The sequence below is a fragment of the Cuculus canorus genome, chromosome 28 (assembly GCF_017976375.1).
Source record: "Cuculus canorus isolate bCucCan1 chromosome 28, bCucCan1.pri, whole genome shotgun sequence".
Lineage (NCBI taxonomy): Eukaryota > Metazoa > Chordata > Aves > Cuculiformes > Cuculidae > Cuculus > Cuculus canorus.
Window position 1 is genome coordinate 1,482,871 of NC_071428.1, and position 22,007 is coordinate 1,504,877.

A 22,007-nucleotide genomic window follows, 5' to 3' on the forward strand; every position below is an offset into this window, starting at 1 on the left:
TTTTATTCCAAAGCTCGGAGGAGGACAAGGTCTAACAAGGGGAACGGCTGCTGGAGGAGATAACGGACTTCTGAGCCCCTTTGATTTCCCAATAACTTTAATTCAAGCAGAGGGAATTAATACTGGGCTGGCTTTGAAATAAGGAGTCAGCGCTGCCCTCCAGCCAAGGACATGAGGAGTCAGAGAAGCTCCAACTTCCAACTCTCAGGATAGAGCAGGAGGGATCGGAGCAGGGATTGAGCAACGGGGCACGACTGCAGCAGCAGCAGCAGCCAAGGGCTGAGGCTCAGCCCTGCAGGAAGAGTGGATGGAGGAGGAAAAAATGATATAAACCCCTACAGAACTGTGCTCCTACGGAAGCAAATCCTGGAAAGGAGAGAGAGTGAGATGAGATCTTTGGAAGAAATGTTTTGCTTTGAGTGTGGGGAGCACAGGTTGCCCAGAGCAGTGGTGGTGCCCCATCCCTGGAGGGGTTCCAGGCCAGGTTGGATGGGGTTTGGAGCCCCTGAGCCAGTGGGAGGTGTCCCTGCCCATAGGCTGGAACTGGATGATCTTTGAGGTCTCTTCCCACCCAAACCATCTCATGGTTCCACGATTCCAACTTGACGTCTACCAGAACCCCCAGATCCCATCCCTGGAGGGGTTCCAGGCCAGGTTGGATGGGGTTTGGAGCAACCTGAGCCAGCGGGAGGTGTCCTTGCCCATGGCAGGGGTGGACTTTGAGGTCCTTTACAAGCCAACCCATTCCAGGATTCCACCAATCTCACTCAGCGCTGACCACACAATCCTTTATTCCACAGCTTCCATCCACGGCGCAGCAATCGCGGGCACGCGGGACTCACAGGGATAAGGGCAAAGGGCTACATCTTCAGGTGTGGCATAGCTGAGCCTCCAGTCACCCCTTCCTGCGCGTGGAGAAGAAGGGGGTGGGAGCTGACAGGCTTGGGGTGCCCCTTCAACCCCCTCATCCGGACACAGGAGAGGCAGCGTGCAAGGTCGCAGGTTACAGAGATAAGTCTGTTCTTGCTCTGGAGGAAAAAAAGCAGTAGAAATCCCGCTCCCTTGTTACCAAAGAAAGGATTTTCTTCTTCTTCCAAGGCTCTTCCAGACCTTCCCCACACCACGGCCTGGTCCTGTGCCTCTTTCTCCAGCACAACTCCAGGGATAGAGCTGCCGTGTGGCACAGCCTCTGCCCAGGGTTCACTCTCCCACCACTGCCGATTGTTCCTTGCCACCGCACGCTCCCTCCCACCATCGTTGATCATTTGCTTCCAACGCTGCCGCCAAAAGGTTTACTCCTTGCTGCCGTTGCCGACCGTTTGCTCGCAACCAAAGGTTCGCTCCTCGCTGCTGTCGACCTCCCTCTTTGTTCCCCACCACCACCACCACCACCCGTTCACTCCCACCGTCACAGACCTTTCGCTACTAAGCACTTTCTCCCACCGTCACCAAAGGTTCACACTCCTCACCGTTGACAACCATTTTGTTCCCTTGCTGCCAAACATTTATTCCCAACGCTGCTGCCAAAGCGTTTGCTTCCACCGCTACGGAGCGTTTGCTCTCTGCTGCTGAACGTTGGGCTCCCACCTCTGCCAGCGCAGGGTGCGGATCCACTCGACGGCAGCAGTTTGGAAAGAACACTCCAAGTCAGATCAACGCCTTCAAATTAACCAACTGTACTTTTTCTCCAAAGATACATTTCCATACACATCCATCATACACTGTAACAAAAAAAAGCAGTGTACATGAAATAAGAAAATAAATTAAATCCATAGCATAGGTAAGGAGGACGCTCTAGACTGGAGCAGAGTCGAAAGTTTCCAGCGATACAAGAGGCTCAAAAGTTTGTTTTAACAAGAACGCCTGCGAGGAAGGGTCCGGCGAGTGTTTTGGGTCAGTCCAACTGCTTAAAACAGTTTTATTTAGAGTTTTTAAACAGCCATTATTGTCCCGCAACAGGCAGAGAGATTTCTTCCTGGGTAAAAGTCAAGAGGCATCGGTAAAATCCAAGTAGAGCATCCAGAAGAGAAGCAGGATGGCCCCGTGCAGCCATGCTAGCCGTCCTCCTTGGGCGGTGTGTACCAGCCTGGAAGGAGAAGAGAGATCCGTGAGGGAGAAAGCTGTATCAGGAACACAAAATTGCACCTGGAAAAGCTGCAGCGCAAGCCCACCAAGGCCCACATCTCCCAAGATTAGCGGCAGGCTCTCCCTGTGGGGTAACGATGCGCTGTTGGTACAGGCAGAAGAGCAGAGCTCTGCCTGGTGGGGCAGGACGATGCTGCCGCAACGGCTGCTGGCTACAACCTCACCACAGAGGCAGAAAAAACTCAAGGTGATCAGCCTCGGGGAGTCTGGATTATCCTGGACTACCTGGTGGACTACCTGGTGGAAAAGGCCTTGGGGGCGTTGCTTGACAGCAGCCAAACATAAGCCAGCGGTGGCCCACGGGGCCAAGAAGGCCACCAGCATCTTGGCTTGGATCAGAAACATCGTGGCCAGCAGGAGCAGGGACAGGATTGTCCCCCTGCACTTGGCGTTGGTGAGGCCACACTTTGAATCCTGGGTTCAGTTTTGGGTCCCGCACTCCAAGAAAGACCTTGAGGGGCTGAAGCGCGTCTGGAGAAGGGAACGGAGCTGGGAAGGGGCTGGAAAATAGGGGTTGTGGGAGCGGCTGAGGGCTCTGGGGGTGTTTAGTCTGGAGGAGGAGAGGAGGCTGAGGGGAGACCTCATCGCTCCCTGCAGCTCCCAAAAAGGAGGTTGGAGCCACGCAGGGGCTGGGAAAGGAACCAGCCTCAAGCTGTACCAGGAGAGGTTTAGATTGGATATGGGGAACAATTCCTTTACTGAGAGAGTGGTGAAGCCCCGGCAGAGGCTGCCCAGGGCAGTGCTGGAATCCCCATCGGTTCAAAAGCCGAATGGATGACACGTTCAGAGATGGCTCAGTAATAGACAGTTGGATTCGGTCTCAAAGGTCTTTTCCAACCCAACAATTCCACAATTCTATGATTCTCTCCAGGGCAAAGGGCCCTCCCACCGCCCTTACCGTTCTTCTCGTGGATCTGCACCAGGGAGCGGTAGGACTGCTGCGCTCTGGTCAGGCTGTACTGGTTCTGCAAGGGAAGCCAAGGTGACTGTCAGGTCCAGTGTGATCCATCCCACACCCCTTCCCTGGGTGATCCGTGTTGCCACAGAGCCAGTTGTTAACCCATCTGCCTCCATTCTGCTCCAACCTCCTCCGTACGCAGCCCAGGCCCTACCTTATTGGCTCCAAACTGCACTCGTGCTTTCCCTTTCACCAGCGTCGCGCTGATCTGCATGATCACCGACTCGATGGAGTAGGCGCTGCTCCAGCCCTACGGACAAAACGCAGCACCATGAGGCCACGGGACGGCCACGCAGGGGCTGTGCTTCCCCACAGCAACCGAAGGCCCTTACCGAATCTGGCATGGGCATTACAAAGTCCCTCCAGGCTGCTGCCAGCCAGGATTCAGGCCAGGAGCAGCAGGAACAGAGCTGAGCGCAGCAGTGACCCATGACTGGGTTCAAGCTGGGGAGTGGAGCAGAGGGCAGAGCTGCTCGGCATCGCAGCTCCTGCTCTTTCTGCCCAGAAAAGCCATGGCTGCCCCATCCCTGGAGGGGTTCCAGGCCAGGTTGGATGGGGTTTGGAGCCCCAGAGCCAGTGGGAGGTGTCCCTGCCCATGGCAGAGGGTGGAACTGGATGGGCTGAGAGGTCTCTTCCAACCCAAACCATTTAAAAACCAGTCTGGAGCCACTCCTGTAGCAATGGCAGAACAACCACCTGTAATCCCTTTCCTACGGCTTCTTTTTATTCCAACGCTCGGAACAGGACAACGTGTAACGCAGAAAACAGCTTACCTGTTTTGTAAGCAGCTCCATGCAGATGGCACCACCACCCAGAACGTACCTGGGGGAAGGAATTGGGAAAAGCCAGGTTAGAGATGCCCACAGCCTCCCTTACTCGCTGCTCCGAAGAGGAATTCTTCTTGGAGACCTCCAATGGAAAATTGAACTAAACTAATCCACCCCTCCATGTCTGTGCTTCCCATGACAGGAGCTGGAAAGGGGCTCTTGATCAGGGAGTGCAGGAAGAGGACGTGGGGAACAGTTTCGAGCTGAAAGAGGGAGATTGAGATGAGATTTTTGGGAGAAATGTTCTCCTGTGAGGGTGGGAAGCCCAGATTACCCAGAGCAGTGGTGGCTGCTCCATCCCTGGAGGGGTTCAAGGCCAGGTCGGATGGGGTTTGGAGCCCCCTGAGCCAGCGGGAGGTGTCTGGGAGTGGGAGTGGATGGACTTTGAGGTCCCTTCCAACCCAAACCATTCCATGATTCTATGAAACTCCGGGAAAATGGCTGTAGGGAGCAGGGTCGGAGCTCTTCACAAGGAGAGATGTGCAGTTACTCACCCCCCTGACAGCACCGGGGACACGACCCTTACAAACGGTGGATCAAAAGGAAAGTTATCCTGGAATGAGAGAAGGGAAGCGAAGCTGTTGAGCAAGGTTTTTCTCCAGCAATGGACCGAAGCAGGTGCATCCCAAGGAGGGAAAGGCATAGGAAAGCCTTACTTTAAAGAAGAAGTTTAGGAGAATGAAATCTGTTCCTTCTTTCTCTTTGAGGATCTGGAGATCGTTGTGCAAAGCGCTATCCTCGTCAACCCTGCCGAAGGAAAAGCCCAGAGGGTCAAAGCCAAAGTTGTGCACCTCGAGTCAACCGCGCTCGTTGCCACCTGGCGCTTCTGTACCTGCGCAACCGGGTTGCCACATGGGCCTTGGGGCGCTCGCCCCATGGGCAGCGACAGCACGGGCTGTCAGCATTTGCTCCCACTGTGTGGAGAAGACCATCATGCCCTGTTTGCATGCTGCCAGCTTAAAAAAAAAGACTGCCTAACCCAAGGAAAAGGCAGCAGTGATGTCTGGAAGGTGTGAAAGCTCAGGGTTTTGTTTGATGCATCTCCTCCAGGACTCTAGGAAAAGTCGAGACTTGCAGAGCCCTCCGATTATCTCATCTTTCTCCGGAGATGTCATGTCCTTTCTGCCCAAGACAGGCTAACCCACGGCCTGCCCGCTGCTCCCCTGCCCTGCTCCCTTCCCTCCTGCCTCACGTGGCTGTTTAGGTGCCCCCACCAAGCTCCACGATCCCAAGCCATTCCACCTACTTCAGGAGTTTGACGTTCCAATCGTACAGGCTGTCGTTCACCAGTTCGACTGCATAGTATCCTGCGAGGCAAAGGACAGGGGTGTCACCACAGGGCAAGGCTGAACAGAGCATCCCCACATCCCAGATTCCAAAACCCCTTTGCCCTGTGCCACAACCTCAGCCTGGAACAGACCCCCTATCTCCACAAGGACCACCCCAGGGGTAGGAGTTATCCTCTTTGCCAATGCAAAGTGCAAAAGGAGTGCTCTTTGCCAATTCCTTCGGCTCAGGGAAGGGGCAGGAGCACCATCATCACCTTCAAAGCCGGAGAACCCCTCCACTCATAACACATTCCGTATTTCTCCCCAGCACTGGCAGGGAGCAGGTGGTTAAAGCAGTTTTGCTCACTCTTGGCAGAGCCACAGCCACCACCGAAGGCCCGAGATCCTCTCCCAGCTGTGCAAAGCAGCTCTAAGGCCACTGGAAGGCTGAGGAAAAAGCCCGGAGCTCCCTGCAGTACTCACCGCCCTTGAAACTTGGTGATCGGTAAATATCCCTGAGCTCCTTCATTAGCCGGTCGGTGGCCTGCACAGACCCAGACACTGCACCCTGCGAGGCATTGGGGAGGAGGCAAGTTGAACCGTTACGCTATGCCCACCACAGCTCTATGAGGCCAATGCCCACCAACTCCCACTCAGCCTCTAATCCAGACTTGACTGCATCCCTCACCTCTTAGCTGTCACCTTTCCCCCTCCTGCAGCTTCCCTCGTCCCCGATGTGCCATCCCAGGCAGCAAAAACACCTCTGCACCCTCTCAACTGCGTACGAATCTCAGCTCAGGAGTGTGAAGGCACAAATCCCAGGAGCCGGGAGGGAGAGGAAAGCCGGATCACGTAATGGTTTGGGTTGGAAGGGACCTCAAAACCCATCCAGTTCCAACCCCCTGCCATGGGCAGGGACACCTCCCACTGGCTCAGAGGCTCCAAACGCCATCCAACCTGGCCTGGAACCCCTCCAGGGATGGGGCAGCCACAGCTTCTCCAGGCAAACCGGGCCAGGGCCTCCCCACCCTCACAGGAAAACATTTCTCCCTAAGATGTCATCCCAATCTCCCTTCTCTCAGCTCAACACCACTCCCCTCATCCCCTCCCTGCACTCCCTGCTCAAGAGCCCCTCCCCAGCTTTCCTGGAGCCCCTTTTCTGCACTGGAAGCTGCTCTAAGGTCTCTCCGGAGCCTTCTCTTCCCCAGGCTGGACAACCCCAACTCTCTCAGCCTGTCCTCACAGCGGAGGTGCTCCAGCCCTTGGATCATCTCCATGATCTCCTCTGGATTCGCTCCAACAGCTCCATGTCCTTGTGGTGCTCAGGACTCCAGACTGGACAGAGGGCTCCAGGTTGGGTCTCACGGAGCGGAGCAGAGGAGCAGAATCCCCTCCCTTCCCCTGCTGCTCCCACCGCTCTGGGTGCAGCCCAGGACATGGTTGGTTTCTGGGCTGCAAGCTCACTTTGCTGGCTCATGTGGAGCTTCTCATCTCGCTACAGGACAGCTGCCCCAGGCAGCCCTGACGCTTTGGGGGCTCCGAGACCCACACGTCCTTCCCTGAACTGCAGAGGCCACTCACAAAGTGCTCCGCATCAGCCCTGAGAGTACATTCCTTTCATTTGGGGTCAGCAGAGTCCCCCCACTCTTGCCTTGGGTCCCCCTGATTCCCAGCCCACCCACCCGCCGGGCGACACGTACATTTAAGTAATCTTGCCTCTGGTTCTTTTTTATTTTCTCTAAAATGGCCAGGTTTTCCTTCCCGATGCCTTCATCCTCTGCCTTCCTCCCATCTGCTGGCTCTTCTTCTTTCATTTCATAGTGGTCCAAGTCCTCGGAGTCCTGAGAAGGGGAGAGATGAGTTAGGAGATGTGACTCCGCTCCTCCCTGCTCCAGGCACCGCAGATGGAAGCTGCCCAAGGATTCCTGGTGCAACTCTCCCACCCCAGGAAGCTCCGAGTCCTGATCTGAGGCAGAAACAAGGCAGAAGACACGACACCCAGGCATGCTTGATGAAGAAGGTTCAGGGCACCCAATACCCTCCGGTGCTAAAGCCAGCAGGCAGAGCAGCACAGTTCCCTTTCCAGAGTTAAACTGAGCTCATCCAAGCTCTTTGTGGGCCAGATTCTTCCCTGCCAACTCTCACACCTCTTTCTAACTAGTCGTTAATCTCATGGATGCTCCCCAACAAGTCCCATGGAACCAGAGGTGCTCCTCAATGGGCCCTCTGGATTCAGAGGTATTCCCCAACAAGCCCCATGGAACCAAACGGCGCTGCAGCTCGGTACATCCATCCCATCTTTCCAGCCAGTCGGAACGAAGCACAGACACTCACACAGCACTGCTGGGCCATATCCTTTCCCCCTCACCAACACAAACCCAACACCAACACAGGTTGCCAGCAACAGGAGACCCTCGTACACAAAATTCAGTGGCATGGGATGTTTTTCCCCCCAAAAGGAGCAGCGTCTGAGGCTCTTTGTGCATCAGCTCAGTTCTCCTCTGCGCAGCACGCTCCGATGCTCTCCCCAACACCGGCACAGGCTCTGTCCCTCATCCCTCCCCACGACAACACTTGTCAGGCTGAGGAACGCGAGCCCTTGATGTTAATAACCAGTTAGACACCAAGGGCAGCGATTGGGGGCCACCACGGGGTCCCGTCCTCACGCACAGCAGCCACCGCACAGGGACTGGTGACCTGCAATTGGCTGTGGGTCCGCCCAACTTCGGCACTGGCATTAAATCCTCCAAAACGAGTCCTTGCTTCAGCCTCTCTGTGCTGGCTGCTGCTATTCTGGATGAGCAGCATTTTTGGAAGGGCTTTGAGGGTTTTAGAGAGTCACAGAGGAAAATGGATCCTCCAAGAAAATCCCTTGAGTGGATTAACCTGCATAATGCATTGGGGCACAGCTCTACGGCTCCTCTCTTCCGGCACGGAAAGGAACCTTTGCTCTACGTGAGCAAAGATTTGTGTCCCTGCGTGTTGATAAAAGGGGGGAAAATGCTCCCGATGGGGGAAAAACTGCCTCCCTCCCAGTGTGATGGCAGGGGAATGAAATGCTCCCCCCTCCCAAGGATTGCTTTTCCAGCCCATGGGAGCGGGAAGGACCCACGCATCACCAATTTAATATGAAGCAGCAGGTTTGCAGACGCTCAGGGTTATGCTGGGACCAGTTTGAGCCTCCTCACTTTCCCCGGAGAGGCTCTGGAAAAGCCCAGTCTGGACTTAACTCCGTTGCTGGTCACACTGTGCCGAGTGACCTGCCGGTGGGGTTTGCGGCGCTGCTGACTTGGCGCCCGCGCCTCTCGCGCCCCGGGGAGAAGCGTGCGAGGCAGCACTCAACATCACCATGGAGATTCAAGATTATTCCACCCACCTCTAGAGATCTCTAAACCGCAAAAACCAAACAACTGAAGCCTGTGGGCTTTGCAGCATGATAGCCTCAGCCTGCAGCGCAGAACGGCTGCCTCTGCTGCTCCTGCTGACGAATGAGCTCGCACGTTCAGCCGTCCACCCTAATCCTCTCTGCAGGATCCTGTTTTCACGGTGTGATTTCCCCATCACCACCAGCAACCTCGAAATCCCATCATTCGAGAGCAAATTTCAGGTTCTAGAGCACAGGAGCGCAAGCCGAGACGGGAATTGTGTGAGGGGCTCCGCTCCCAGCTTGACTGGGTGCCTTCGGCAGCCACGGTTACGCCTCTCGGCTGCTGTGATGCCACGTGGCTCCCAAACACATCGCTCTCATCCATGGCTCCCAAATCTCCAGCAGCAGAACACTGAGAACAGTTTTGCTTCTGGGCCAAACAGTCAGTTTTTCCCTGCCTGGACTCCAGAAACTACTCCTTATGACCCCTTTTCCTTGCAGCGGGATCTCCCTGCACTCAGCTCTCTGGTTACTTCCTCGGGGGGTAAGTTTGCACTTACCTCTGGCATCTCTTCATCTTCCTCTTCAGAGGACACCTCTTCCTGTGTGCTCTGCGGGGATAAACGGACAAAGATTGAACCTCAGCGTCCCAGAGCGACACTCTGCTGCCTTCCCAGAGGCAAGGTTACATGGGGATTGACAAACAGAGCGAAGTTAAAAGCAGGGTGAAGTCAAGAACCCTTAGAGGAAGCTACGCCAACGGGGCTAAACAGCACTGAAGTGCAAGACAGCCGGCTGGCATCACCCAAGGATCCACCCCACAGCAAGATCAGTGCCAAACTTGTTGCATTCCTCCTTCAGGGATAAGGAATAACAGAATGGTTTGGGTTGGAAGGGACCTCAAAGCCCATCCAGTCCCATCCCCTGCCACGGGCAGGGACACCTCCCACTGGCTCAGGGGCTCAAAATCCCATCCAACCTGGCCTGGAACCCCTCTGGGGATGGGGCAGTCACCACTGCTCTGGGCAACCTGTTCCAAGGCCTCCCCACCCTCACAGGAAAACATTTCTCCCTAAGGTCTCATCTCAATCTCCCCTCTTTCAGCTGAAAACCGTTCCCTCTCATCCTCTCATTGCACTCCCTGATGAAGAGCCCCTCCCCAGCTTTCCTGGAGCCCCTTTCGGTACTGGAAGGCTGGAAGCAAAGTCCAGAGAATTCATTTTACAGACTTAAGAATCCCCTCCCAATACACCCACCTGTTCTGCTGGCAGAGGCTGGTCCAGCATTTCGACATCCGGGTGCTGTGGGAGGTTGTAGAGTTTGCACAGGTCGGAGATTATTCTCTTCAGGTGCTGCAGGAGCTGTCAGTAGAGCAGACAGGGATCAGAGAACACGGAGAGCCAGACGCCAAGTGCCACCCTCAGCATCGCACCTTCCCTCACAGACAAGGGAGCGAAGGCCCAGCAGCTGCTCCTTCCCGCTCCGAGCAGGCGGTCACAGAGGAAATCACACCTCTAAAGATGTCAGAGCTGCTCATCCCAAATTTCTGCACCCTTCCAAGTGCAGACACACCCCCGCCTCAGCAGCCGGAGGTGGGCAGCAGGGATTTTACCCTCCTGGAGCTGCCAGCCACTCGCCATCCACCCCTCTCCCCAAGCAGCACCCTCTCACCAGTGTGTTTCCCTTCCGGACTTCCACCAGCCTCTCCAGGATAGCTGCCAGGTTGGGATCATCTGACTCCACAGACCAAATTGGAGGAACAGCCGGATAAGACTCCTGGAGAGAAGGAGAAGGTGGTGTCTAAGCTGCCACAACTGCCTCCACCTCACGCCACAGCCGGCAGGGAACAGAGCAGCGAGTCAGGCAGGACCGGGAGCTGCAGCCCCTCAGCTCCCGCAAACGGATCCCTTCAGGGACCGGTGTAACAGCCCGGGAGCGACTGCATCCCAATCCTGGAGCTGAGGGCACAACAAATCCCCATTCCAATCGTGCTCAGCCCCACGCCACTCACCCCCAGTCCTAGGTGGGATCCAGAGGAGGAAGGTGTTTGGCTCTTCCTGCGGTCTCTGGGTCTTTTGGGGTGGGAAAAGCATTCCAATTGGAAGCCAAGGGCCTTCCACACCACCTTCCCAGCTCCAGACCAGGAGAAGAAACTGGTGCCCACGACTCAAAACCCCTTACAGGATCCTCTTATGTAGGGAAAGCCCCCAGCAGCGTTCTGGATTTGGCCCTCTGGGAAATCCCATGCTGGGCGCTTTGCAACTCCTTCGCCATCAGCTCTTACATCCTATGTGGGATAAGATCCACACCCCATTCCAAACTGGGATCCCCCAAAACTAGGATGAGCCACGGAGCAGGTGAAGAGCCCAGTGCTGTGCAGATCCTCCCTTCTCTGGGCACCGCAGCCTCTGGGACCCCAAGCTCCTCCAGAACGTTGGGATGAGACTGAGTGAGGATGGTGGGAGATCTCACTACTCCCAACACGGGCTGGGAGGGTGGGAATTTCCCCTGGGAGATGACGGAGATTTCCATCATCCCAGACCAGTACAGAGAGGGGTTCGTTCCCCCCCTATCCAGGACCGGCGATCCCGGTCCCTCCCTCTCCCACTCCATCCAGTACTCTTGATGGTCGCAGTCACTCCTCCCGGCGCTGGGGGGTCCCCCCCACACAAGGCCCGGGGATCCCCGGTTCTCACTTCCCGACTCCCCCAGGCCTCAGCGCCGGAGGAATTCGGACCCCCCGCAAGGCCCGGGGATCCCGGTACCCTCAGCTCCAAGTCCCGGGGGTGCCGGTTCCCCTCCCGCCTTCCCCGGGTCGGTGCCTCCGGGGTTCCCGGTTCCCCCCAAGGCCCGGGATCCCGGTGTCCCCCTCCGGGTCTCACCGTAATGTTGCAGTGGATGCGGACGGGCCCCGGCGGCGGCCCCCGAGCCGCGGAGGCCCCGGCTCTCGCCCCAGGCCCCGGCACGAACTCGCAGGTGATCTCGTCGGGGCAGGCGCTGCCGATACGGAACCGCTCGTGGCCGCGGTGGAAGATGGACTCGAGCAGCCGCAGCTCCCGCCTCAGCAGCCGCCCGGCGCCCCCGGGACCCCCGCCGCCCGCCGCCGCCTGCGCCCCCGCCGCCTCCTCCGGCCCCGCCCGCTGCATCTTCCCATGGAGGGAACCGCGCCGCCGCCGCCGCAGCCCCCGCCGCCCGCACAAGATGGCGGCGCGACGGCGCCGTTTCGCCGGAAGTGACCCCTCCCGCCGGCACCGGAAGGGGCGGAGCCAACCGCCGGAAGGGCTCGCGCGGTGGGCAGTGGGGGCAGGACCAGGGGTAAGGGGCGGGGTGAAACAGTTGGAAAGGCTAGCGGGGAGGGGCGGAGCCAGAGTGAGGGGGCGTGGTCAGAGGGAAGGGGCGGAGCCAGATGGAAGGGGCGGAGCCGCAACTGCTGTGAGGGTTCGCGCTGCGGCGGGGCCCAGAACAAGTGGGCGGGGCCAAGCGACTGAAAGGGGCGGAGTCAGAGGGAAAGGCGGGGCAAACGCGAGGGGCGGGGCCAGCTAAAGGGGTGGGGCCAAACCGCCAGGCCGTCTCACGTGCTGTGGAGGGTGAGCAGCGCCGGAGGGGCGGGGCGAGCGCGAGTGGGCGGGGCTTGAGCGAAAGGGACTGGCTTAAGGGAAGGGGCGGGGGGAGTCACCCCGAAGGGGCGGGGCTTGCGCGAGGTGCCCGCCCCCCGGCAGGGCGGGTGACGTGACGGCCGGTGGATGGGGGGGGCACGAGGGGGGGACATGGGGGCGCGGGGGGGGTCCCGTGGCCCGCGGCCCCCCCTCCGCTCTGCCTCTGAGTTCCGCGCCCCACCCCGCTCGGTCCGTACAGGCGGCGTGGGTGGCGGGAAGCGGGCAGCGAAGCCGAGGCGGGGGCGGGGGCGGCCCCTGACGGCGGCGGTGACGGCGGCGGAGCGGGGAGCGCCCGGCACCGCCTCCCGCCCGGGGCCGCCCCGCCCGGGCCGCCGCCGCCGCCGGCTCCAGCACCGCGGAGAGCGCGGTCAGCACCGGGGACAGCGCCCGGCACCGGTACCGGCACGGGCAGCGGCATCGGTACCGGCGGCGGCATCAGCACCGGGGACAGCGCCCGGCACCGGCACGGGCAGCGGCAGCAGCGTCAACACCGGGGACTGGAGCGGCAGCGGCACCGGCTCCAGCACCGGGCACAGCGCTCGGTACCGGCAGCGGCTCCACCACTGGGAGAGCACCCAGCACCGGGACCGGCAACGGCCTCGGCTGCGGACCCGGTGTCGACACCCGCACTGGCTGCGGCACCAGGGATACCGTCCAGCACCGTTCCCAGCACCGGCAGCGGCTCCATCATTGGGGACAGCATCAGGCGCCGGTACCGGCCCCGGCATCAGCACCGGCATTGAAACCGGCAGCGGCACCGGCGTTGGTGCCGGTACCGGCCCCATGGCGCTGCTCCGCGTCCTCTGCCTCCTCGCTGCCCTCAGACGTAAGTACCGGGGAAGGGGGGGGTTGGGCACCGGCGGCGGGGGACCGGTTCGGGCCCCGTTACACTGGATCACCCGGTACCGGCCCCGCACGGCCCCAGTATGGAGCCGGTACCGGCCCTGCCTGCTGCCCCGGCCCAGCCCGGTGCTCCGGGTGCTTTGCCCCCGCCCGCCTTCCCGGGGCTCTGCGGCACCGAATGGCTCCGGTGAGGCAGTACCGGGGCAGCACCGGAGCTCCAGGCCCTACCGGGACCCACCCGGAGCGGCTCCTTCCCGGGGATCGCAGCCCCCGGTGTCCCCCCTGTCCCGAGAGCAGCCTTGGCCTGTCTGTGGCACCGTCACCGTAACACCGGACGCCGTCACCCCAACACAGCGTCACCCGTCACCCCACTGCACCATCGCACCGCCGCCCCGTCACATTGTCACCCCGTCACCCCGTTGCGCTGTCACCCCATCCTGTTGTCGCACTGTCACCCTGTCGCACTGTCACCGCATCACGCTGTCACCCTGTTGTGTTGTCACCCCGTCACCCCATTTCACCATCACCCCATCGTACCATCACCCCATCGTACCATCACCCCATCACCCCATCGTACCATCACCCCATTTCACCATCACCCCATTTCACCATCACCCCATTGTATCACCACCCCATCACCCCATTGTACCATCACCCCATCGTACCATCACCCCATTTCACCATCACCCCATTGTATCATCACCCCATCGTACCATCACCCCATCACCCCATTTCACCATCACCCCATCGTACCATCACCCCATCACCCCATTGTATCATCACCCCATCACCTCATCGTACCATCACCCCATCGTACCATCACCCCGTCACCCCATTTCACCATCACCCCATCACGCTGTCACCCCCCTGCCCCGTCCCCCCCTCAACCTGTCCATCACCCCATCACCTGTTCAACCCCTCACCCTCTTCGTCCCTCCATCCATCACCCCAGAACCCTGTCCCCCATCACCCTCTCTGCCCCTTAACGACGTCTCCCCACTCCATCATCCCCTCCATCACCCTCTCACCCCCACCATCGCATCATCAACCCCATCAACACCATCGCCCCATCACCTCCTCCATTAACCCCATCACCTCCATCACCCCTTCCATCAACCCCATCATCTCCATCACCCCTTCCATCAACCCCATCACCTCCATCACCCCATCACCCCCTCCATTAACCCCATCACCTCCATCACCCCATCACCCCCTCCATTAACCCCATCACCTCCATCATCCCATCACCCCTTCCATCAACCCCATCACCTCCATCACCCCATCACCCCTTCCATCAACCCCATCACCTCCATCACCCCATCACCCCTTCCATTAACCCCATCACCTCCATCACCCCTTCCATCAACCCCATCACCTCCATCATCCCATCACCTCCTCCATCAACCCCATCACCTCCATCATCCCATCACCCCCTCCATTAACCCCATCACCTCCATCGTCCCATCACCCCATGCCCTTGGCCCCCCATCACCACTTCCATCACACTCTCGACCCATCCGTCACCTCCATCGCTGCCTCATCCCCCTCAACCCCTCCACCACCCTGTGTCCTCATCATCCCCCATCACCCTCTCACCCCCACCATCACACCATCATCTCCATCACTCAATCACCCCCTACCCTTGCCCCCCATCACCCCTTCCATCGCTTCCATCAACCCCATCACCCCATACCTTTGCACCCCATCACCCCTTCCATCGCTTCCATCAACCCATCGACCCACCCATCGCTTCCATCAACCCCATCACCCCATACTTTTGCGCCCCATCACCCCTTCCATCGCTCCCTCAACCCATCGACCCACCCATGGCTTCCATCAACCCCATCACCCCACACTCTTTTCCCCCATCACCCCTTCCATCGCTTCCCTCAACCCATTGACCCACCCATCGCTTCCATCAACCCCATCACCCCACACTCTTTTCCCCCATCACCCCTTCCATCGCTTCCCTCAACCCACCGACCCACCTATCGCTTCCATCAACCCCATCACCCCATACCTTTGCACCCCATCACCCCTTCCATCGCTTCCACCAACCCACTGACCCACCCATCGCTTCCATCAACCCCATCACCCCATACCTTTGCGCCCCATCACCCCTTCCATCGCTTCCCTCAACCCATCGACCCACCCATCGCTTCCATCAACCCCATCACCCCATACCTTTGCACCCCATCACCCCTTCCATCGCTCCCTCAACCCATTGACCCACCCATCGCTTCCATCAACCCCATCACCCCATACCTTTGCACCCCATCACCCCTTCCATCGCTTCTATCAACCCCATCACCCCATACCTTTGCACCCCATCACCCCTTCCATCGCTCCCATCAACCCATCGACCCACCCATCGCTTCCATCAACCCCATCACCCCACACCCTTTTCCCCCCATGACCACCTCCATCAATCACCTCCTCAACCCACCCATCACCTCCAACACCCCATCACCTCCTCAACCCCTCCATCATCATCCCATCACCCCATCCAACCATTCGGGGAGTCCCTCCCCTCCTCCGTGGGGCTCAGCTTCCCCGCGGTCCCCCAGGGATCGTGGCCACCGACACAGAGGAGAGGCTGATCGAGTACCTGCTCGACCCCGCGCGCTACAACAAGCTCATCCGCCCGGCCACCAACGGCTCCCAGCGCGTCACCGTGCAGCTCATGGTGTCCTTGGCCCAGCTCATCAGTGTGGTGAGTTGGTGCGGACTCTGCCACCGCCGCCCCTCCCCTCCACCCCACCCACCCCCCGGGCTGTGGAGGGGGTCCTGGACTCCCCCCCGGGGTACCCCGAATCACCTGCCCCACCCTCTCTCCACAGCACGAGAGGGAGCAGATCATGACCACCAACGTCTGGTTGACCCAGGTAGGACCCTCTGCCCCAGGCACAGGACCCCGTGTCCCCCCTCACCCAGGAAACCCCCCCGTGCCCTGCGTGGGACCCCCTCAGCCATGTCTACCCCAACAGGGGACCCCGACTCATGTCCACTCCATCCTGGGATCCCCTCGTACCCCCTGACCCGGGATCCTCACCCGCATCCACTCTGTCCTAGGACCCCTTTGACCCCTTGTGGGACCCTCTTTGAGACCCCTGTACCCCCCAAAACCCCCATCCATGTCCACCTTCAGACAGGACACCCCATAGACCCTCTGTGTGGGACCTCCACCCACCTCAAGACCCTCTTTGGGATCCCTGTACCCCCCAAAACCCCCATCCATGTCCACCTTCAGACAGGACACCCCATAGACCCTCTGTGTGGGACCTCCACTCACCTCAAGACCCTCTTTGGGACCCCTGTACCCCCCAAAACCCCCATCCATGTCCACCTTCAGACAGGAAACCCCATAGACCCTCTGTGTGGGACCTCCACCCACCTCAAGACCCTCTTTGGGATCCCTGTACCCCCCAAAGCCCCCATCCATGTCCACCTTCAGACAGGAGACCCCATAGACCCTCTGTGTGGGACCTCCACTTACCTCAAGACCCTCTTTGGGATCCCTGTACCCCCCAAAACCCCCATCCATGTCCACCTTCAGACAGGACACCCCATAGACCCTCTGTGTGGGACCTCCACCCACCTCAAGACCCTCTCTGGGACCCCCACCATGTCCACCCTGCCCCGGGCCCCCCACTCCTGGGCTCTGGCCGTGTCCCCCACCCTGCGCTGATCCCTCTCGCCCGCAGGAGTGGGAGGATTACCGCCTCACCTGGCGACCGGAGGATTTTGACAACATGAAGAAGGTCCGCCTGCCCTCCAAGCACATCTGGCTCCCGGACGTGGTGCTCTACAACAAGTAGGTGGTGGGTTTGGGGGAAGCCACGCGTCCCCCAACCCCACCGGGAGCTCGGGGAGGTGCTGTCGGCCGGAGCTGACAGCGCATCCTTCCATCCCAGCGCCGATGGGATGTACGAGGTCTCCTTCTACTCCAACGCGGTGATCTCCTACGACGGCAGCATCTTCTGGCTGCCTCCTGCCATCTACAAGAGCGCGTGCAAGATCGAGGTGAAGCACTTCCCCTTCGACCAACAGAACTGCACCATGAAGTTCCGCTCCTGGACCTACGACCACACCGAGATCGACCTGGTGCTGAAGAGCGAGGTGGCCAGCTTGGATGACTTCACACCCAGCGGCGAGTGGGACATCGTGGCGCTGCCAGGCCGGCGCAACGAGAACCCTCAAGATTCCACCTACGTGGATATCACCTACGACTTCATCATCCGACGCAAACCGCTCTTCTACACCATCAACCTCATCATCCCTTGCATCCTCATCACCTCCTTGGCCATCCTCGTCTTCTACCTCCCATCCGACTGCGGCGAGAAGATGACGCTTTGCATTTCCGTCCTGCTCGCCCTCACCGTCTTCTTGCTGCTCATCTCCAAGATCGTGCCGCCCACCTCGCTGGACGTCCCACTGGTGGGCAAGTACCTCATGTTCACCATGGTGCTGGTGACCTTCTCCATCGTCACCAGCGTCTGCGTCCTCAACGTCCACCACCGTTCCCCCACCACACACACCATGCCGCCCTGGGTCCGTACGCTCTTCCTCCGCAAACTCCCGGCGCTGCTCTTCATGAAACAACCGCAGCAGAACTGCGCGCGCCAGCGCCTACGCCAACGCCGGCACACGCAGGAACGCGCCAACGCCGGCACCCTCTTCCTCCGTGCCGGCGCCCGTGACTGCGCCTGTTACGCCAACCCCGGCGCCGCCAAAGCCGAGGGGCTCAACGGGTACCGGGAGCGGCAGGCGCAGGGTCCCGCGGGCGGTTGCGCTTGCGGGCTGGAGGAGGCGGTGGACGGCGTTCGCTTCATCGCAGACCATATGCGCAGCGAAGACGATGACCAAAGCGTGAGTCGGGGAGGGGAGGACGCGGGGCGGCGGGCAGCGCTGTGGGGTGCGCGGGGAGGATTTGGGGGGGCGTGGGTGTGGGGTGCAGGGAGAGGGCGTGGTGTGCAGATAGGGCTATGAGGTGCAGAGCTGTGGGGTGCAGAGCTGTGGGGTGCACATAGGGCTATGGGGTGCAGAGCTGTGGGGTGCAGAGCTATGGGGTGCACATAGAGGCATGGGGTGCAGAGCTGTGGGGTGTACATAGGGCTATGGGGTGCAGAGCTGTGGGGTGCAGATAGGGCTATGGGGTGCAGAGCTGTGGGGTGCAGAGCTGTGGGGTGCACATAGGGCTATGGGGTGCAGAGCTGTGGGGTGCACAGCTGTGGGGTGCGCATAGAGGCATGGGATGCAGAGCTGTGGGGTGCAGAGCTGTGGGGTGCACAGAGAGGCATGGGGTGCAGAGCTGTGGGGTGCACATAGGGCTATGGGGTGCAGAGCTGTGGGGTGCAGAGCTGTGGGGTGCACATAGAGGCGTGGGGTGCAGAGCTGTGGGGTGCAGAGCTGCGGGGTGCAGATCAGTGGGGTGCACATAGGGCTATGGGGTGCAGAGCTGTGGGGTGCAGATCAGTGGGGTGCACATAGGGCTATGGGGTGCAGAGCTGTGGGGTGCAGAGCTGCGGGGTGCACATAGAGGCATGGGGTGCAGAGCTGTGGGGTGTACATAGGGCTATGGGGTGCAGAGCTGTGGGGTGCACATAGAGGCATGGGGTGCAGAGCTGTGGGGTGCAGAGCTGTGGGGTGCACATAGGGCTATGGGGTGCAGAGCTGTGGGGTGCACATAGGGCTAAGAGGTGCAGAGCTGTGGGGTGCAGATCAGTGGGGTGCACATAGAGCTATGGGGTGCAGAGCTGTGGGGTGCACATAGAGGCGTGGGGTGCAGAGCTGTGGGGTGCACATAGGGCTATGGGGTGCAGAGCTGTGGGGTGCAGAGCTGTGGGGTGCACATAGGGCTATGGGGTGCAGAGCTGTGGGGTGCACATAGGGCTGTGGGGTGCACATAGAGGCGTGGGGTGCAGAGCTTTGGGGTGCAGAGCTGTGGGGTGCACATAGGGCTATGGGGTGCAGAGCTGTGGGGTGCAGAGCTGTGGGGTGCACAGAGAGCTATGGGGTGCAGAGCTATGGGGTGCAGGCCATGGGGTGCCCCCGGGGTCCCTGCTGGGGTCCCCCCACATCTGCTGCCCTCCCTGAAGCAGCCGCTCTGGATCCAGAGCCTCTGGGGACCCCGACACCCCCCCTTTGCTGTGGGGCTGCGCGTTTCCTCGGTGCTACTCGGGGCTCACCGGAGTGATGAGTTTTCCAGACTCAGCGGCGACATTGGGGCTTCGGCGCTGTGGGAGAGGATTCGGTGTTCAGCTGAGTCGGGAGCGGCACCGGCAATGCCGGGCAGTGCCGGGGGGGCTCCATCCTGACCCAGCGGCAACGACGACGTCACATTAGAGGGGGAAAGATTTAGGTTGGACATCAGGAAGAAATTCTTCACGATGAAGGTGGGGAGGCCCTGGAACAGGTTCCCAGAGCAGTGGTGGCTGCCCCATCCCTGGAGGGGTTCCAGGCCAGGTTGGATGGGGTTTGGAGCCCCTGATCCACTGAGAGGTGTCCCTGCCCACGGCAGAGGGTGGCACTGGATGGGTTTTGAGGTCCCTTCCAACCCAAATCATCTCATAGCTCCATGATTCTGACTTGACGTCAACCACAACCCTGAGATCCCATCCCTGGAGGTGTTCAAGGCCAGGTTGGATGGGGTTTGGAGCCCCCGATCCAGTGGGAGATGTCTCTACCCATGGCAGAGAGTGGAACTGGATGGACTTTAAGGTCCCTTCTAACCCAAACCATTCCGTGGTTCTCTGTTCTGGCTCTGCAGGTGAGTGAGGACTGGAAGTACGTGGCTATGGTCATCGACCGCCTCTTCTTGTGGATCTTTGTCTTCGTCTGCGTCTTCGGTACCGTTGGGATGTTCCTCCAGCCTCTCTTCCAGAACTACACCACCAACTCCCTGCTCCAGCTCAGCCAGGGCACCCCCACCTCCAAATAGTGCCCGGATCCTCCTCCCCACTGGCCCCGGGGACGGTGAGGGCTCTGCACCGGATCCTCACGGCCCGGCTGTGGGTTGGAGAGTTGGGCGCTGGGCTCCAAGTGCAACCACGAACCAATAAACACTCACACAGGACGGTGCTGGGTCTGTTTTAGCATCGTTTCATCCCGCGTGGGCAGCGGGGAGCAGGAGGCACCCGGGAACGAGGGGACTCTGGTTCCCCAGGATCGAGTCTAGAGGGTGTGGAGATGATCCAAGGGCTGGAGAACCTCCCGTATGAGGACAGGCTGAGAGAGTTGGGGTTGTTCAGCCTGGAGAAGGCTCCGAGAAGACCTCAGAGCAGCTTCCAGTGCTGAAAGGGGCTCCAGGAAAGCTGAAGAGGATCAGGGAGGGCAGGGAGAGGATGAGGGGAACGGTTTTGAGCTGCAAGAGGGGAGATTGAGATGAGATCTCAAGGAGAAATATTTTGCTGTGAGGGTGGGGAGACCCTGGCCCAGGTTGCCCAGAGCAGTGGTGGTGCCCCATCCCTGGAGGGGTTCAAGGCCAGGTTGGATGGGGCTCGAAGCCCCTGAGCCACTGGGAGATGATCCAGAGATGGGACTGGATGGGCTTTAAGGTCCCTTCCAACCCAAATCATCTCATAGCTCCATGATTCTCACTCGACATCAACCAGAACCCTGAGATCCCATCCCTGGAGGGGTTCCAGGCCAGGTTGGATGGGGTTTGGAGCCCCTCATCCACTGGGAGGTGTCCCCGCCCATGGCAGGGGTGGGACTGGATGGGCTTTGAGGTCCCTTCCAACCCAAACTATTCCATGGTTCCATGCTCACCATAAGAGCCTGGGGCAGAATTGGCTCTGGAAGAGGAAAATCCCAGTTGCCGAGGGAGGGTGGTGGAGCTGCTCTGCTCCTGCTCTTCAAGTCAAGCACATGGACCAGGCAGAAGGACGCTATTTTTAGGTCCTACCTGGAGGCAGCGAGCGCCGGGGCTGCTCTGCGCTCCAGCACTGCTCAACTCCACGCTCCGTGCTCTGGAGCTGAAAACCAAGAGAAGGAAAATACAAACCAAACCCCAAACTCCAAGCAGAAGCAGTCCCATCTTCCAGCGCAGCCATGACCCGTCCGGCAGCGCTTCCCACGCTCCCTTGCAGGCAGGAATTGGCCTCGTTGGGAAAAAGCGGAATGGAGAGTTTGCTATAAATACCACTAATCTGCAGCGCTGGAGCGGCCGGCGGCATCCAGCGCCAGGGGAAGTCGCACGCTAGGAATGAATTTAAATCCCAGTCCTTCATCCAGCCAGGGAAATCCCGGGCTGCTCCGGCTGCACCTCCTGGACCTCCTCCTCCCAGAGCTGCACCCCAAGACTTCAACGTTGAGAGCTTTGCTCCTGCAGCCTCCACCCGTCAGCAGCTCATCCCACCTCGGAGCAGCCCTGGGATGTGGGACAGGGGGGTCCTGGAGAGCAGAAGGGTGTGGGGAGCACAGAGGGAGCCCCAACTTTGCCGCCGCAGCCACCAGGGGTTTATCCCATGTTGTCCCACCATAAAACAGCCCTGAGGTGCAGGACAGGGATGTCTTGGAGAGCAGGAGGACACAGGGAACATGGAGGGAGCCCCAGCGCAGCTGAGCATCATAGGAGCCGGCGGAGGTGGGAAGCCCTCAGCTCTGTCCTGGTGTTGCTCCGGGGGCAGAGGACAACGGGATGTGCCACCCCTCCATGCCACACGCACGGAATCCTTCCGCACACGCCGCAGCTGCTCAGCCACAGCCCCTCTGCATCCCTTCTCGTTGCACGGAGAGAGAGGCGCAACCAGGGCCAGGGATCCCTTGGGTTTGCGCTACGCTTCTTTGCTGATGGCTTCGTGATCCCTTCATCCGATGGCGCTGGTGTCCTGTCCCACCAGGACCATTGCGGAAGAGGCTGCTTCGCACCAGCGGAGAAACTCACAGATGGGTGGAAACGGCAAATACACTTCTTATCTTCCACCCGCAGCTCTGGTGTGT

The 22,007-nt window shown here is 59.8% G+C and overlaps 2 protein-coding genes across 2 annotated transcripts; one reads left to right on the plus strand and one right to left on the minus strand.

Annotated features, from left to right (window-relative positions):
- Window positions 1-1,425: 1,425 nt before the first annotated feature.
- UBE2Q1 (ubiquitin conjugating enzyme E2 Q1) lies at window positions 1,426-11,793 on the minus strand. Its single transcript, XM_054050906.1, has 13 exons — window positions 11,448-11,793; window positions 10,237-10,341; window positions 9,822-9,926; window positions 9,126-9,176; window positions 6,899-7,039; window positions 5,682-5,766; window positions 5,177-5,237; window positions 4,587-4,677; window positions 4,425-4,483; window positions 3,877-3,925; window positions 3,258-3,353; window positions 3,044-3,110; window positions 1,426-2,086 (listed from the first exon to the last, which is right to left on the minus strand). Exons 1-13 carry the CDS (start codon window positions 11,709-11,711, stop codon window positions 2,055-2,057), a joined length of 1,206 nt encoding a protein of 401 aa, XP_053906881.1. The 5' UTR covers window positions 11,712-11,793; the 3' UTR covers window positions 1,426-2,054.
- A 531-nt stretch (window positions 11,794-12,324) lies between these two features.
- CHRNB2 (cholinergic receptor nicotinic beta 2 subunit) lies at window positions 12,325-20,153 on the plus strand. The gene is made up of 6 exons (XM_054050872.1): window positions 12,325-13,047; window positions 15,632-15,777; window positions 15,905-15,949; window positions 16,769-16,878; window positions 16,979-17,933; window positions 19,834-20,153. Exons 1-6 carry the CDS (start codon window positions 12,333-12,335, stop codon window positions 20,002-20,004), a joined length of 2,142 nt encoding a protein of 713 aa, XP_053906847.1. The 5' UTR covers window positions 12,325-12,332; the 3' UTR covers window positions 20,005-20,153.
- The last annotated feature ends 1,854 nt before the right edge of the window (window positions 20,154-22,007 follow it).